General features: G+C 44.9%; 1 protein-coding gene across 4 annotated transcripts in view; it reads right to left on the reverse strand.

The window, feature by feature from the left end:
- Nucleotides 1-15,571, reverse strand: part of ADGRB1 (adhesion G protein-coupled receptor B1) — a 263,519-nt gene that overhangs the window by 93,786 nt on the left and 154,162 nt on the right. For all 4 annotated transcript variants that reach the window (XR_014942377.1, XM_032442930.2, XM_015856457.3 and 1 more), the window contains one exon: nt 14,670-14,713. Coding sequence is in view for 3 of the 4 variants with exons in the window: in XM_032442930.2 (XP_032298821.1) it covers nt 14,670-14,713 (44 nt within the window). In the remaining variant the exon portion in view is untranslated. The remainder of the gene's footprint in view (nt 1-14,669; nt 14,714-15,571) is intronic.

The following is a 15,571-nucleotide window of genomic DNA, read 5'->3' on the forward strand; positions in this document are numbered from 1 at the left end:
TTCATCTTTTCTTTCAAATATCCTAATAAGGTCCTTGTAGGTAATGCAGAATGCTTCATGGCCATACGGACCACAGTGAGGTTAATTCTATCAGTGTTGCCCTGTCTGTTCCAATACAACCCTGCTTCTTGGACAGACATAGAGCATTGAGCCTTGCTGGAACAATTACCCTATGGTCATAACCTCAAAGAAACACCAAAATCAAAATGAAGAGCTGCAGTGAATCAGCCCCAAGGTGCAATTAGGAGTTCCAAAAGCCAGGTGATAACGAGAAGCACACACTCACACAAGGATAAGGTTGAGAAGGTGCAGGTTCAGCTCACTGCACTTTTTTTCTCTGCCAGCGCTTTTCTTTTGCTCCCTCCTTTCTCTTTGGCCTCCTTTTCCTCTGTACTCTGCAAAATGAGCATTTCATGGAAGCTGAGCAGCCGAGAGAAGCGGAGCTGACAGGCCCTTGAATGCTTGGAGTGTGTCCCTTGTTCCCCATTCACATTTCGGAAAGCAGCAGCTGCCCGTTCCTGAAGGTCATTTGGATCCTGGTTCAGGAATGCTGCATCGCTGCTCATCGTTATTCTGTGCCTATAGCTGCTATGGATGTCCTGTCACATTATACGCCAGTTTGTTACAGGTTTTTATGGGGGGGAGTGAGGATAAGGAAAATGTAAAACAAAACAAAAAATCCACCCTGGTGGGAGCGGTGTAATTTCTGCCTCAACTTACGTGGGTGTATAAAGGAATTTACAAGAGGGTTTGCTTTGGATTTACATTAGCAGCAGAGGAGGAAACCTCTGGGAAATAAAGATGATGCTTATGCAGCGAGGAGGCTGATGAACTAATAAACGCTAATAAATAAATGCTGATGATTACGATCGCGCTGCCCCCTCTCCCTGAGCAACCCAGCTTCCCTGGGTGCTGATCTGATGGTTTCTGGCTGAGGGTCGATGCCAACAGCTCCCATGAGGGCAGGATCCAGATCAATAGGGGATACAGGGCGAGACCCTGAGATGCCCAGCTGGGAAAAGAGCAGTGAACAGAGAAAGGGATGGATTCATTGACTAAGCCCTGAGATACGCCGCTGGGAACAGTACTTCACCACAATATGATACGCATGGCAGCAGTGGGGATGCAGGGATGCAGAAAGCTATGGTCAGTAGGGCCGAGGATCATGATGGAAATAGAGAGCAAAGAGCAAACTTCTCCACCATGCTACAAGCCTGGCAGGAGGCTGCAGACCTGCAAAGCTGGCAAAGGCTTTTCTGCTGGAAGATTGTCCCCACCGCTGCAAACCCAACAGGTCTGTTTTACATTGTCAGCATGACTGTTGTCAGGGCTGCTCTAATTCCCGCTTTCCCTCCACCCGATGAAATGTGGTGGCAAGAAAAGCATTTGCGAAGAGCGGGAATAGAGCAGGTGCTGAGCAAAGCAGCATGGCTATGCTTGTGCTTTTCTTGGGAAAGCAGGTCACAGGGGAGGAGGGGCACTCGTTTCCCGGCTTTGCTGCTGAAAATGTATTTAACCAAAGCTCTGCTGGTAACCAAATATTCTGCCAGCTCCTTGTGCAAAGAGGGATTGCTACTGAAACCTTTTAAAGCCACTCTCTGATAATGAAAATGGCTTTCGGATATGCAGGCTGGTGGAAACCTCTCTCCTCCCTTTCTCCATTAAGCTCTCTCCTCCCTCCTCCCTTATCTCTGTACATCTGGGCAAAGCAAAGGACAGAGTGCTCTCCAAGAAACCCAGACAGCGGATTTGATCTCGCACTTCCAGCAGCACCCCTGCCCCCAGCCATCCTGCTTGTCCAAACCAGACAGCTGTTGCAGCATCTGTGCAAATTTGCACTGCTTTTGTCTGCTGAAATGAAGCTGCGTTGAACTAATAGGCTTTGGAGGACTCAAAGCATATTCACCCGATGGGGAGTTTCTGACTTCCCACTTAGCAGCAGGACGCGGAAATACTCCTTACCTAATTAAATACCTGCCAATTATAAGGCAGCACAAATGATGGCTATGTTGGTTAAAGCAATTTATACTGAAAAATGTCCTACCCGTAGTTTGCAGCATCAGGGATGATTGCAGAAACCATGCAGAAGGAGGTACAATACTAGGGGTGAAGTGTCCTTTCTTCCACCCCAAACTGCCTGAAAATACACTCTAGTATATACATACAGTAGTGCCAAACTCATCAGTCACTGTTTTCTCCCTTGGCAGGCTGAGTGCAGAAACCTTCTGCACCTCCCGCAGACCTGTGCGGATTCCTTGGGCACTGCAACGTCCTTGTGGAGTGCAAAACAGCTCCTGCTATCAAGGTACTGATTTGTGAGACTCAGCTAAGGAGAGAACAGGACTGGGTCTGAGCATCTCAAGCCGGGAGACTCAGAAATCCCATGACTTTTTCCTACTGTGACACACTTACTGAGATCTGATGGCAGCCCTTCCAGTATCTCAAGGGGGGCTATAAGAAAGAAAGAGACAGACTCCTTATCACGGCATGTTGTGATAGGACAAGGGGTAAGGGTTTCAAATTAAAAGAGCAGAGATTAGACTGTAAGACAAAATATTTTGACATTAAGAATGGTGAGCACTGAAATAGGTTGCCCAGAGGGGTGGTGGATGCACCCATCCCTGGAGACATTCAGCATCAGGCTGGACAGGGATCTGGGCAATCTGATCTAGATATAGGTGTCCCTGTTCATTGCAGGGGAGCTGGACTGGATGGCCACCTGTAAGGGTCCCCTCCAACTCAAATGATTCTGTGATTCTATGATCCCAGGTTTTCAGGCGATAATACGATAACACACTCAGCTTTCCTAGGACGTTTTTGACATAAGGAAGGAAAAGAACATGGGAAAAAGCCAGCTAGCATCACCAACACAGATGAAGTACAAAACCTAGGAAATCTTTCTCCTCTGCCTCAGCAAAGATGCACATCACTCGGATGTTGCCTCCAATAACTACGCTTGTGCCTGGAGCCAGGAGTCTCAAACAGGAGGCATCAACCTGCGATTGCAAAGAGGGAATAAGGAAGATTCCTTCTGCTGCTTCCAATCTTAGCTAAGAAAGTGGAGAGGAGGGAGAGTACAGAGTTGAGAAACAAATGAGCACTGGCAATATAATACTGAGGGACATGGTTTAGTGGGCATGGGTGATGGATATACACAGGTGGGTGCTTGCTGTATTCTCTCCTACCCACCTTAAAACCCTACGAATGTCTATGGTTTGTGAATCAAGGTCTCCAGCACACACTGAATGTGGAGTAGAGGAAAAGGTTAGGACTGGAAGGCCCTGCAGCACAGGCTGGGTTGGTGGACTGAGGCCAGTTGTATGAGCTTGTTTTCACGCGGTTTGGGGTGGAAGAAAGGACACTTCACCCCTACTGCTGTACCTCCTTCTGCATGGTTTCTGCAACAAGACCAAGTGTTGAGTCCTGCACTTAGGTCACAACAAACCCATGCATTGCCACAGAGAGGTCAGGCATTGGAACAGGCTGCTCAGGGAAGTGATGGCATCTCTGTCCCTGGAAGTGTTCAAGAAATGTGGTGATGTGACATGGTTTAGTGGGCACGGTGGTGATGGGTTGATGGCTGGACTAGATGATCTTAGTGGTCTTCTCCAACTTTAATGATTCTATGATTCTGTGGCCAAGGCAGTGAAGCTGTTGGCCTCAGCCTTCAACTGCCCACAGGTTACAGAATAGAGCAGGAAATGTACAGTGGATGTGACAGCTCAAACTCAGTCGTCTTGTTTGATCCTTCTTTGTTTCCTGAGATGACAAGCCATGTCAGAGCGAAGGAACCTTGCTCACAAACTGGCCACGTCTTCTGATAGCTTTCCTGGCAGTGAGGCCAGGAGAACAAAAGTGCTGCTTGCAAATCCCGTGTTCAGGGGACCTGAGAGCAGGTCCCTGCGTGGTTCCAGCCTCAGAGCAGCAGAAACATTCTGAGAATTGCTGTCAGTTCTGCTGGATCTTGATGACACTGCAACCACAAAAGCCTCAGAAAGAAAATGACACTTGCCTTTCTCCTGCCTTTTCTATTCACCAGTGCTCTCCTAAAACATTAATCTGGGTAAACGCAAGTACTCAAGAAACTTCAGAACTGTAAGTGACCTAGAAAAAAGGGCTTTTTTTTTTTGTTGTTGTTCAGCTCTAGTTGCAATAACAGCACATTGAAAGCTGTGAAATACTCAGGCGTGACAGCAATAGGAGCCATGCAAGCCCTGTTTCCCAGGCTGTGGCAGTGGCTTTTTGCTGCTGCAGAGGATGTAACAGTCAGGGCAATCTCAGCTGCTTTCCAGATCCCAGGAGGAGCCGGAAGAGCTGGCAATTAGCAAAAGCATCTTTTGCACTTGTAAACTGAATGAATTGGGTGGAAATGAACTGGGTAGCAGTAATACCATTTGTAACAATGCTTCTCAGACAACGATGCCTAAATGGACAGAAAAGCAGCAGGAGGGGGTGGATGGGGAGTTCTTCTTATAGATGCATGAAAAATAAAAATCAAAAGAGCTGTTATCCCATTAATACGGTACTTCTGAGGACACTATGAGGGAACGCACCTCCCTGTTGTCTACACACCAGTTCCTTGCATGGGTATGGGGGGCTCTCCTGTGTGTCTGCTCCATCACGTGCTACACCTGAGCAGCAGGTTTCTTCATCCACTGTCTCAAGGAAAGCAAATTCCATCTCCCTCCTCACTCTGAGTCTGTCCTCCTGGGGGTAAACAGCAGAGTCTCAACTGGGACTGATCAGTACAACATTACTGACTGCAAAATGCTCCAGCTGTGATACAGCCACAGCCCATGTGCTACAGCCTTGGCCATCTCTATGCTATTGCTAACTTCCATGTGCAGGAATGTATAATTTGTACCTTGGGTATCAAAATCCCTTCCCACCAGATATCGTCACAGCTGAAGGCTGATTTTCTCAGCTAGGATTCAGATCCCACAGTAATATTAGAGGCCTCCTTCTGCTCTCCTTGTATCACCATGCTTGTGGCGTCCGTACTTGTGCCCCAGCCTCTACTACCAGGAGATAGTACCATATACCATAATACTACCAGTGCTGATAGTATTAAAGCTGGAATCAGACCTAAAAATGCACACATAAGTATATACAAATCATAAGTATATTGGTATTTTGGTACATTGCAGATGGCTAGCAAAAACCTTCAGAGTGCCCTTGCATTGCTCATGAGCCTTGCCTACATTTGAAGAATGTTCAGCATTACTTGAGATTTGATGTATGAGCTAAAATCACCATTAAATTAATAATATCCACTGCAAAACCTAATAGAGCTCTCCTGGATTCTCACCTCCTCTGGACTCCAGTGCATCTCCTAGTTTGGGACACAGCTGACTTTTGTTCATAACCTCCAATACAATCACAGGAGAGGACAGAGACTCTGAGGCTCTGGCTCAGCTCTACTCCTGGTGATAGAGGATAAATCTTTCCTTCTGCATGTCCTTCTCCACCTGCAGATGACAGCAGTCAGGATTTCAAGGACAGACCATAATTCTCACTGTAATTATGAGCCTTTCCTTTAATGATATTCTTGTCCCTGTGGCTAGCTGATGGACAGACTGGATACATCAACAAAAGCCAAGGAAAGCTGATGAGCTTCCCATCTGCTTTGCTTTCTACTCTTCCATATACACCAAGGAAGACTGTCCTCAAAGCCGCAGATTTCAACCTAAGAAGATTTTGGCTCTTGATGGGTCATGCTTGGAGCTTTCCTGCAAGGCACCAGGCTCCAGTGAAGAGTGAATTTCTTCGCTGGCTCTCTGTCAAGCAACAACTCTGCCTTATTAACCATCACGATAACATTGCCTACGTACATTAAACCACCTTAAACAGAGGGCAGCTCAAGAAGATTAATATACATGATCCAAAGGGTCAAAGTGTATGCAAAGTATCAAGAAGAACCTTGACAAGCCTGAAAATCATTACATGCCATGTTACTGCTCAGTGGTTAATAGGGCCTTTTGGCCTTGCTGCGTCAGTTAGTTTTCTTTCTGCAGCTCCTGACAGAGGGTTAAAGGTAATTCCAGTAAATCTACTAGTCAGCATGAAGAGAACCTGTCCTTCCAGGCTCCATTTTAAGGACAGTTCTCTTTAATGTTTTGACAGAATCACAGAAACATAGAATGGCTTGGGTTGGAATGGATCTCAAAGATCATCCAGTTCCAATGCCCTTGCCACGGGCAGGATTGCCAGTCATTAAAAAAGTCACCAGATCAGTGTTCTATTCATCAGTATTTTGGATTCAGGACTTGAAGGTATACTAAGTAAGCTTGTGGACAACACTAAGCTGGGAGGAGCTGCTGACTTCCATGACAGTAGAGAGGCCCTGCAGAGAGATTTTAACAAAATCTGTGAAATCACTGCTGTATCACATTTAACAAGAGCAAGTGTTGGCTTCTGCAACTGGGATGGGGCAATCCTGGATATTTGTAAGGACTTGGCGACAAGTGGCTGGGGAGCAGCCCCACAGAAAGGGTCTGGGGGTTACCAGCAGGAGGGCTTTGATCATTGTCTTCCAGAGGGGCTTAGCTCCACCTGCCTATGAGTCAGTGTGCACTTCCAGCTCCAGCAGCAGATCAGATGCAACATGATGATTTTCCCTGAGGTGGAAGAAGCTGTCGCTCTCTGTACTGAGCTGGTTGACAGAGCTGGTCAGCTCCTGAATGCATTTGCTAATTTGCTTTGCCATGTGGCTGAGAAGGCCACCTTTAGCTTTAACTGGACATGGAGGTGTCCTGTATAATCATATGCTTGGTCTTGCAGCAATTGCCCTGAGCCTGTGTGGTCCCATTCTACTTCATGAAGGCAAAAATTCACCTTTCACCACTTGCTGCTGCTCACGCAACCAAGACACAATGGGCAAAGCTGACACGATGTGAGTTTATCTCACATGGTAAAAATGTTCAATCACAAACCTCTCTTTCTGAATAATCAATTCTCAGTAATAAGTAATAATGCTTATTTTCCCTGATTATTGTCACATAATGGAGATCCTCACTCCTAGATTTCATGACATTTTCAAGAGCTGTCAGATGTTATTAGTGCAGTAGACTCGTGGAAAACTGAGGCACAAAGCTTACACTGATTTGTCCAGACATACAGAAAGTTCATCATTAGATGAAGGCTGTATCCCAGGCACAGTGTCCTCTTTTTGCTTCTATATTTTAGCAGAACATTTCATCTCCTAGTACACTGTAGAAACAGTCAGGTGAAAATGCAAACAAGCCCTTTTCTCCTCTTTAAAAAGGGGCAAGCTTTCCCTACCCTTATTCATCGTGGCCCAATTGTCAGCAATTTCCCAGTGCATCCATCAATCCTATCTATCCCTAAGCAATGAGATGGATGCACAAACCTTTCTCTGCACTTTGACCATTTCCCATGGGCTCCCACCATTACAGCAAGAACTCCAGAAGATATTTGGAACTGGAAGTGACAATATTGTCCCCTCATTATTTCTCCACTGCAGGACAATCCATCACCTGGGCTCTGGAATATGTGGTATTGTCCTTTATTGGTTGCCTCACAAAATGATTAAGAAACAGAAGAAATATCAACTCAGTATGGTTTTCTTTAGCCCAGTTGATAAAGACCAAATTTGTACATGGTAGTCAATGGATTTAAAGAAAAACAAAGTTCCCATTGTTTGAGCAGTTTTAGATGGTTGTGCTGATGGTGTGTATTATTGTATTTCTGGCTTGTATGCTGAGCAGCCCGTGGATTTTATCAGAAATGAGAGACCTTAAGAAGTTCATCAGAACTTGGCTCAGTATTGCAATAAATCTGAGTAGGAAAATCTGTCAGGGAGACTTTTTATTGTGCTCTCAGCAGAGACAGAGAGGACACTTCTTTGAGCTCCCACCTAGAGCTGATCATTTCTGCTTTGAACAACCCTGGCCCTGAGATAGCTGTAGCAATGACATATTTTGCCCATGTCATGCTCTTGCAACCTCTAGCTTCCAAGAAACAATGCTCCAAAAACCTGTTAGGATCTACAAGTTTAGAGACAGGAGCATAGAACCATAGAATCATAGAACCACAAGGTTGGAAAGGACCTATAAGATCATCTAGTCCAACCGTCCTCCCTTTACCATACCTACAGGAAACCCCTAAACCATGTCTCCTAGCTCCCCAAGCATCTTGCTCTGGATCTAGATAAGACTTCCTTGAACAGATAAAGGGAAGAATAAATCAATCCAGCAAAAAAGGGGCATGGATGTACAGGCAATCTGCTCTGAATTTTCACATACTGACACTGTAGATGTTTTTGTCTCCTCCATACACCTGAGCCTGCCTTGAAGTTGCTTCAAAGCTGCACCCCATTCTTTATTGAGTCATTGGAGGCAGAGTGCATCAACGATGGGCTTCATGTTGTCTTTTCTTACTCTGCACTCAGAGGTCTGGAGCTGCGAATCAGAGCTCTCCGCTAAGCAGAGACAGCTGCCTATGCTGTGTTATTAGGTTCTCAGCCTATATGAGGTATCATGCAGGCAGACACTAAATGAAATGCAGGAAAAATCCAGAGAATGGATCCAGCACTCATCTTACTGCTTCACACAACCTGAGAGGACAAGATGGACTGCCACCACATGTCACCAGACACCCTCAGCAGCCTAAGGTTTCCCTGCCAGGTGGCCATAGAGGGAAATGTGGCTGCTAAACTTTTTTTTCCCATGTGCATACGGATACTGGGGCTTTAGAGAGAACAGCTGGAAATAAGGAAAGCAAGCAGGGATGCAGGAAGAAAAATGCAAACCCATCCTTATCCATGTGGCACCATGGATTGCAGCACACATCCAGGACTGGGTCAAGGCTGCAAATTGCCCTGCTGAACCCAAGGACTTTTCCCAACAGGAAGTCAGTGTGTGACTTCTGTCAGCTCCATAAACAGAATTAACTCATTCTGTCCATACTACTGACCCCTCCGCTAGCAAGCAAAGCTGTAGCATTTGATTCAAAGCCTCTGAATCCTCTCCTTCCCTTCTGTCAAGATTTATTAAACCATGCTTTGTTGGCAGGCAGCAGAAGCCCTGTACTGTGCCGCACAGCTTCTGCATCCTGTGATATGAAAAAGTCAGCTCCTGCTTTTTCCAGTCCCACAGACAATGGTTGACTGCTGGGGAGTAGCTAAGCAAAGGCCAAACAGTCCCTTGGAAGCAATTCTGGTCTATACTTCCAGCAGCACCAGCACTTACCCCCTGGACTCATCTACCTTAGCAAGCAGGGAAGCCAAATCCTTGGGAACTGGAGACGTGACCTGGTTTCACGCATTAGCCCTGCCATGGTCATTCTCATTTAGTGCTAAAAACCGGCTCTTGGAGCTGTAATTCAACCTGACTGAGTGCACACTGAAGGTGCAGTCAGCTAGGCTGAATTAGAGCTACTTTCAACTGGGTTTAAAACAGAGGAACTAATGGGCATGGGCAGCAATTCAGATCAACCTCCCAGCATGTCCCTGTTTAGCATTGTGCTGCCTCTGCCCATAGCCATTCCCTCTATCCCTCCACAGGAGAATCCAAGAAAGACAGCATTTGCAGCTGGAGCTAAAAGTGAAGATGTTCATTAAAGGAGCTGGAATAGTGGTACTGGCAAAGCCCAGAATAAACACCCTGCAGAGGACCAGAATAAACACCCTGCGTAGGATCACATGAAGGATGTACCACCAGCAGCATTGCTCCTGCCCATGTAATTGCAGTGTTGCAGGAGAAAATATGTAAGATACACAGCATGCCATGCATTGGTCCAAATAGGAAAGAAGTGCATTGATTTCTTATGGGGCCTTAGGGCTGTAACAGACTTCCCTTTCAATCTTTATCAAGCAGACTCATCAATCTTTGTCAACTATAGCTGTGTTCTCATTTGATCTACGGCTGCAACAAGGCCAGGAATGCACTAGTTGGTGTGCAGAAGGAAAGGGAAGCTGTTTCCTGCTGTTAAGAAACTGTCTTTCAAAGGGGTAGTTATTTGAAGATGGATGTGATGGGCCAGTGTGGGATGTGGTAGATACAAAGACTCTCTAGAAGAAATGCACGTGTTTTACGTGGCCTCCAAAAGAAATGAATGAGTAACCACCAGGACTGGGACTGCATTAACACCCTGGAAGGCACAGAGTACAAAATATTATGTTTCTCTTTTTATCCAATGCATCAGAGGCTTTCAACAAGTAGGGTGAAGCCCATGCAGCCTACGCTGGGCTCTCCTCCTTATGGTGCGGGAAGGGAAGGGAAGGGAAGGGAAGGGAAGGGAAGGGAAGGGAAGGGAAGGGAAGGGAAGGGAAGGGAAGGGAAGGGAAGGGAAGGGAAGGGAAGGGAAGGGAAGGGAAGGGAAGGGAAGGGAAGGGAAGGGAAGGGAAGGGAAGGGAAGGGAAGGGAAGGGAAGGGAAGGATGACAATTCTGTATTACCACCTTCAATTCTGCCAACCCCTGGTCCATGCAGCTGTACAAAGCACCCTTTGACAGTCTGAAAAGAGTCCATGAGCAGGTATCTGTGAGCGATATTGTAAGATAATTTAAGCTTCCAAAGAGGAACAGATTTATAGTCTTCTCCATTTGGCAGTGTCATAAAACACCTCTCTGTCAGTTGTGAACCCCTGGGTGAGATTTCTGCCTGACCTCAGCTGTGAAACAGATCCAGCCCAGAGCCAGGAAGATTGGATATAGACTTGTTGCACTCACTGAAGCACAGCTCATCTTCTCTACATATAGCCTTGCTGTGTATGGAGTAACTTCCTAAACAGAGAGGGCTGCATTTCCTAAGCTAGATAGTCTCCTTCAGTGGGAGGTAAGAGTGTCCTTGAATTAAAACCACAGACTCCAGCGCCACTTTGGCTTCTATGAGCCAAAAGCTCTTCATGCAAATATTTCTGAAGGCTCTGAAGGTCTCTCAAGCGCAGTTAGTATAATGCCTAGCTGTTATTTTGTACATATGGGGGATGGAAGAGAAGAGAACTTCTAAGAGCAAGCAGACTTCAGTGCCAGTGGGATGAGAGCTCCCCTTGATGTAGTTCTGCTGAATCCACTCTCTGCAAGTGAAGGACTGGATAGCTCACCTGCACATACCATGCTCTCATACAACGTAAGAAATAATGCCAGACCCATCTGTCTGGCTTAGTTCCTCTTGTCACCAGTTCAGGGCATGTTGTAAGCATTAGCTTGGTTCTATCTCGGTCATCAGATAGTAACAACTCAAGAAGAAATGCTGCCATCACAAAACAATACTAAGAATGATATGATATTAGTGGTCCTTTTCAACCTTAATGAATCTATGATTCTTCACAAAACCAAAGCAGGTAGGAAATGCAAATCAGATGATGCACAAGAACCAGAAAGCGCATAAGATGATTACACCCATCAACTCCATTCATGCTATCCCAGCAAGAGAAAGAGGAAGCATGAGACCAGATCCTGCCTAAGATTTAACTTCAGCGGACCTAAGCAGATAATAATTACTTCAGATGAATACCCTTGGAGAAGAGCCAGAGAATCCCCAATCATTCTCTGATTTCAACTTTCAATTTACTCAGCCAGTGCTAAGCTCATTAATCATACTTGCAGCACAGAACACAACAGAAATTAGTCTCTGATCTTCTCCCCTCATATTTGATGATGTGTGGAGTTGGGGGCAAGAGTAAGAGAAAAGAGATGGAGGGGTGCCACCCACGAATCTAACAGTCACTTGGAGGGGCTGGGATTAATAAATCAAAAATCCATTATTAATAATACTAGCTTAAATATCTATCTAAATGCAAATGAATGAACACTGGGGGTTTCTTTCTACTTTTTTAATATGCTCTAACAACTCGATCCTGGAGGAAGCACATGCCTACATGGTTATTGTCTATTTTAATTGCAATTTTACAGTTCAATCCTTAATGTCCCATGGATTTTAAGTGGTATTCAAAGGGCCACAGCATGTTTTGAGTTTGAAGGTCTAATGTAAAGATTGCTTCGAGTTTCCTGCCCCTGTACCTGATCGGTCACATTAAATGCAAGAAGACCAATCTAGAGGTTCATCCACCACAATTTGATGGAGGTTGGATCTCCATAGTATACAGTATCAGATGAGTGACTGGGGACACAGTGATGGTTCCCATGACTGACCAGCCTTGGAACAGGACTCTGGAGAGCTATGGAAAGAGCCAGCAATATCTTCTGAGTAAGCAACATCATAACAGGTTGCCTTGGGTTGTATGGGGAATATGGCAGGGTGAAACCATATGAAATAAAGCTGTACAGCTATTTAGTTGGTCAGAGCATAGAATCAGGATTTACTGAAATTCATTCACTTGCAGAACTGTCTTATGAGGCCAGTCAGTGGGATAAATTTCAACTGTTTTAAAAGAATGGGGTAGTAGGGAAGAGAAGGTTGGAACAAAGGGGAACTCACATAGTATGGTCTAGTTATTACCTTGCCCATGACAGGGAAGTTGGAACTAGGTGATCTTTAAAGTCCCTTTCAACTCAAACTATTCTAAATGTGACTGAACCTCAGAATCTCCTGCCTGGGAGTCATCAGTCATGAACTCAACCATGTACCAGGCAACAGATTTGGTGTAACCTAAAAACCCTTACTCAAAATGGGAAATAAATATCTAAAAGTATGATCTAAAATCCTTGACAGCTCCAGGGTGTATCTCAAGCTTGAGGTAAACATTCAGGCCTGGACAACAAAATTTATACATAATTTGTCCTTAACTGGGCTTTCTAAGGAGACAGCAGCAGTAGCAAATCAGTTTTTAAACAGCCTTGCAGCTTCTGTTGCCAATACTTAGAGGATCAGATCTAGCTTTGGAACATGCCCTTGCAAAAACTGCTGACACCAGCATTTTGGAGTTTTCAACTACCTAAGATGCAGGTGTTGTTAGTTGAAAACATTCTCACATATGCATGCACATACTCACCAACACAGACACAAAGCTGAATTTTACCAGTAACATTCGTGCAATCAGTCTGCTGGGATTTTGGAATACATCACTGACAACAGAACCACAATGTCAGTGCCAAGAAATCACCTGCTGCAGTCTTAGCTATGAGCCCATCCTTTGATCACAGAATCATAGAATCATTAAGGTTGGAAAAGACCTCCAAAATCATCTAGTCCAGCCATCAAACCATCACCACCATGCCCACTAAACTGCTTCCCTCATTGCCACATCTCCATGGTTCTTGACTACCTCCAGGGACAGTGACTCTTCCACCTCCTTGGGCAGCCTGTTCCAATGCCTGAGCACTCTTTCTGAACAGAAGTTTTTCCTAATGTCCAACCTGGGTTGTAAGGATTAGACTGAATTCCTAACGTCTTGCACCTGTAGGGAGAAAAGCATCCAAACAAGTTGCCAAGCCTTGGAATCAAGCACAGAGGGCAGCCAGACTTCCCATGAGAAGGTAGAGTTAACAGTGTTGTTCCGGGCACTGTTTTGCCCAAAGTCCTGCAATGGCATCCAAGCATTTCACCCTTCATGCTTCTCACACTGTGAATGTATCAGTGCCAGTTCTGACAGATATGTATCCAATCTAAATGCTACCCATCTCTCTTGGATATAACTACGTGCAGACTGGATTTTGCTCTTTGCCTTCTCACACTACAAAAAATTAAATGGAATAAGTCCTGAGTAGCAATCATCCTCCAGTGGTGAAGCAATTTTCACTACAACCCAGAGGGGCCACTGCTGCCCTGGGGTATAACATAGTTGTGATTTCACAAGCTCAGAGTTTCCCTGGGTTCCTCAGCTTTCATTTGGATCCACTCATACATGCCAAATTAATCACAGACCAACAAGAACTGGCTGCAAATATGTTGCCCGCCTATGTGTGTATAAGCTACTTAATGGAGCATAAAAGGAGAAGAATAGAATCATCTTTCAGATTCTGCAGATAATAATAATAAATAATAATAAAGCAGAGATATGTGCCAAATGCATGAGATCTCAAGGAGAGAGCCTGAGTGTAAGCAGAAAAGGAGTAAGGCTGGTCTTCAAACTCAGATGCAAAAGTCAATGAAGTAAAAACATCATTAACTGAAACACTTTGGATCCTTGTCAAGTTAACTCAGGATTTAAGACTGCACTTTCAAAATGCATTTTTTTTATTATTTTTTTTCTAAGGTATAAGATCTTTGGCAACTGTTTTCCACATGGAATCCCTAGTGATGACCCTTTTTATTAACTGCGGATTTTTTTTCCCTGCTGTCTACAATCACATCACTCAAGGCATCCTGATCAGCAGATGATCCCACAATCCTGGCTCTCTCTTATTCCTCTTGCTGCAGAGTCCAAAACTGGAAGAATTAAAATGAGAAAGGCACTCCTGCAAAATGTACACTGAAGTCAAAGGGAATCATGTACACAGCTCCCAGTGAACAGAAGAAACATCTCTGCTTGATTCCCTGGTATAAGTACATGATGCTTTCAGCACACAGGACTCATTATGGGCTACGCTGGCAACAACTGGTTGCAGTTCTTCAAATATAAGTCTGGCACTAATACACAACACAGAGATGGTAAAGGGCTTTGCCAGCCATGAAGTTTGACACAAGAAAAAACTGAGTAGAGAGTTCAAGCAACTACAACAGACTGATGCGTCACTGATAAACTGTGCTGATTTCAACCCCAAAACACATGAGCCCATAAGAATAAACAGAAACCCACAGAACTCACCTATCAGTTTCATCCCACAAGATGCAGGTCTGGTTGGTGGTTCCCTGTCAGGAAAAAGGTAAAAAGAGCAATGAAACAAAACAGTGTTATACTGTCTATGGAGTATATGAGGGATTAGGAATATTCCGATCCCGTCAAACTGCTTCCACTACTCTAAACATAGATTATCTTTGAAGCTCCATATTAACAGTCACAGATGTGAGTTCTTGGAACACCATTTTTCACCCCTGGTATGAAAGGTAAAAATAAAATGGGGCTTAATTTGTTTTTCATCAACATAAGGCCTGTGCAAGGATTTGACTCTACGTCTTTCCTCTTTTCGCCTACTTATGTTCTTCTTCTTTCACAGAATCATAGAATCACCAAGGTTGGAAAAGACCTCTAAGATCATCCAGACTAACCGTCTATCATCAGTATTTCCCACTAAACCATGTCCCTCAGTAAAACATCTAAACATTTCTTGAACACCTCCAGGATTGGTGACTCCACCCTCTGGGCACCCTCTTTCTGTGTCTGACCATTCTTTGGGAGAAGTTTTTCCTAACATCCAACCTGAATCTCCCCTGGTGCAATTTGAAGCCATCCCCTCTAGTCTTATCTCTAGTTACAGGGGAGAAGAGGCTTCATCCCACTGTCCTCAGCCCAGCAATCCATCCTGCCCAGATTCCTCCGTAGGGCCTTCCTATCTCCATTAAGATTAATATTTCCTGCCAACATGGTGTCATATGTGCATACTTTCTCTCACACAGAATTCTTTTGCTGTTCCCTTCTGGAAAGTGGATCAAATACACCAATTCCTTTTGTGGGACACAGTTCTCAGAAGAGCCACAGCTCTCCAGGAAGTGGCCAGATGTGCTCTCTTCAAATACCTGAAAATTGATAACAGCAAGAGCTGGATTGGT

The sequence above is a fragment of the Coturnix japonica genome, chromosome 2 (genome assembly GCF_054131305.1).
Source record: "Coturnix japonica strain WE chromosome 2, WE-NBRP24, whole genome shotgun sequence".
Classification (NCBI taxonomy): Eukaryota; Metazoa; Chordata; class Aves; order Galliformes; family Phasianidae; genus Coturnix; species Coturnix japonica.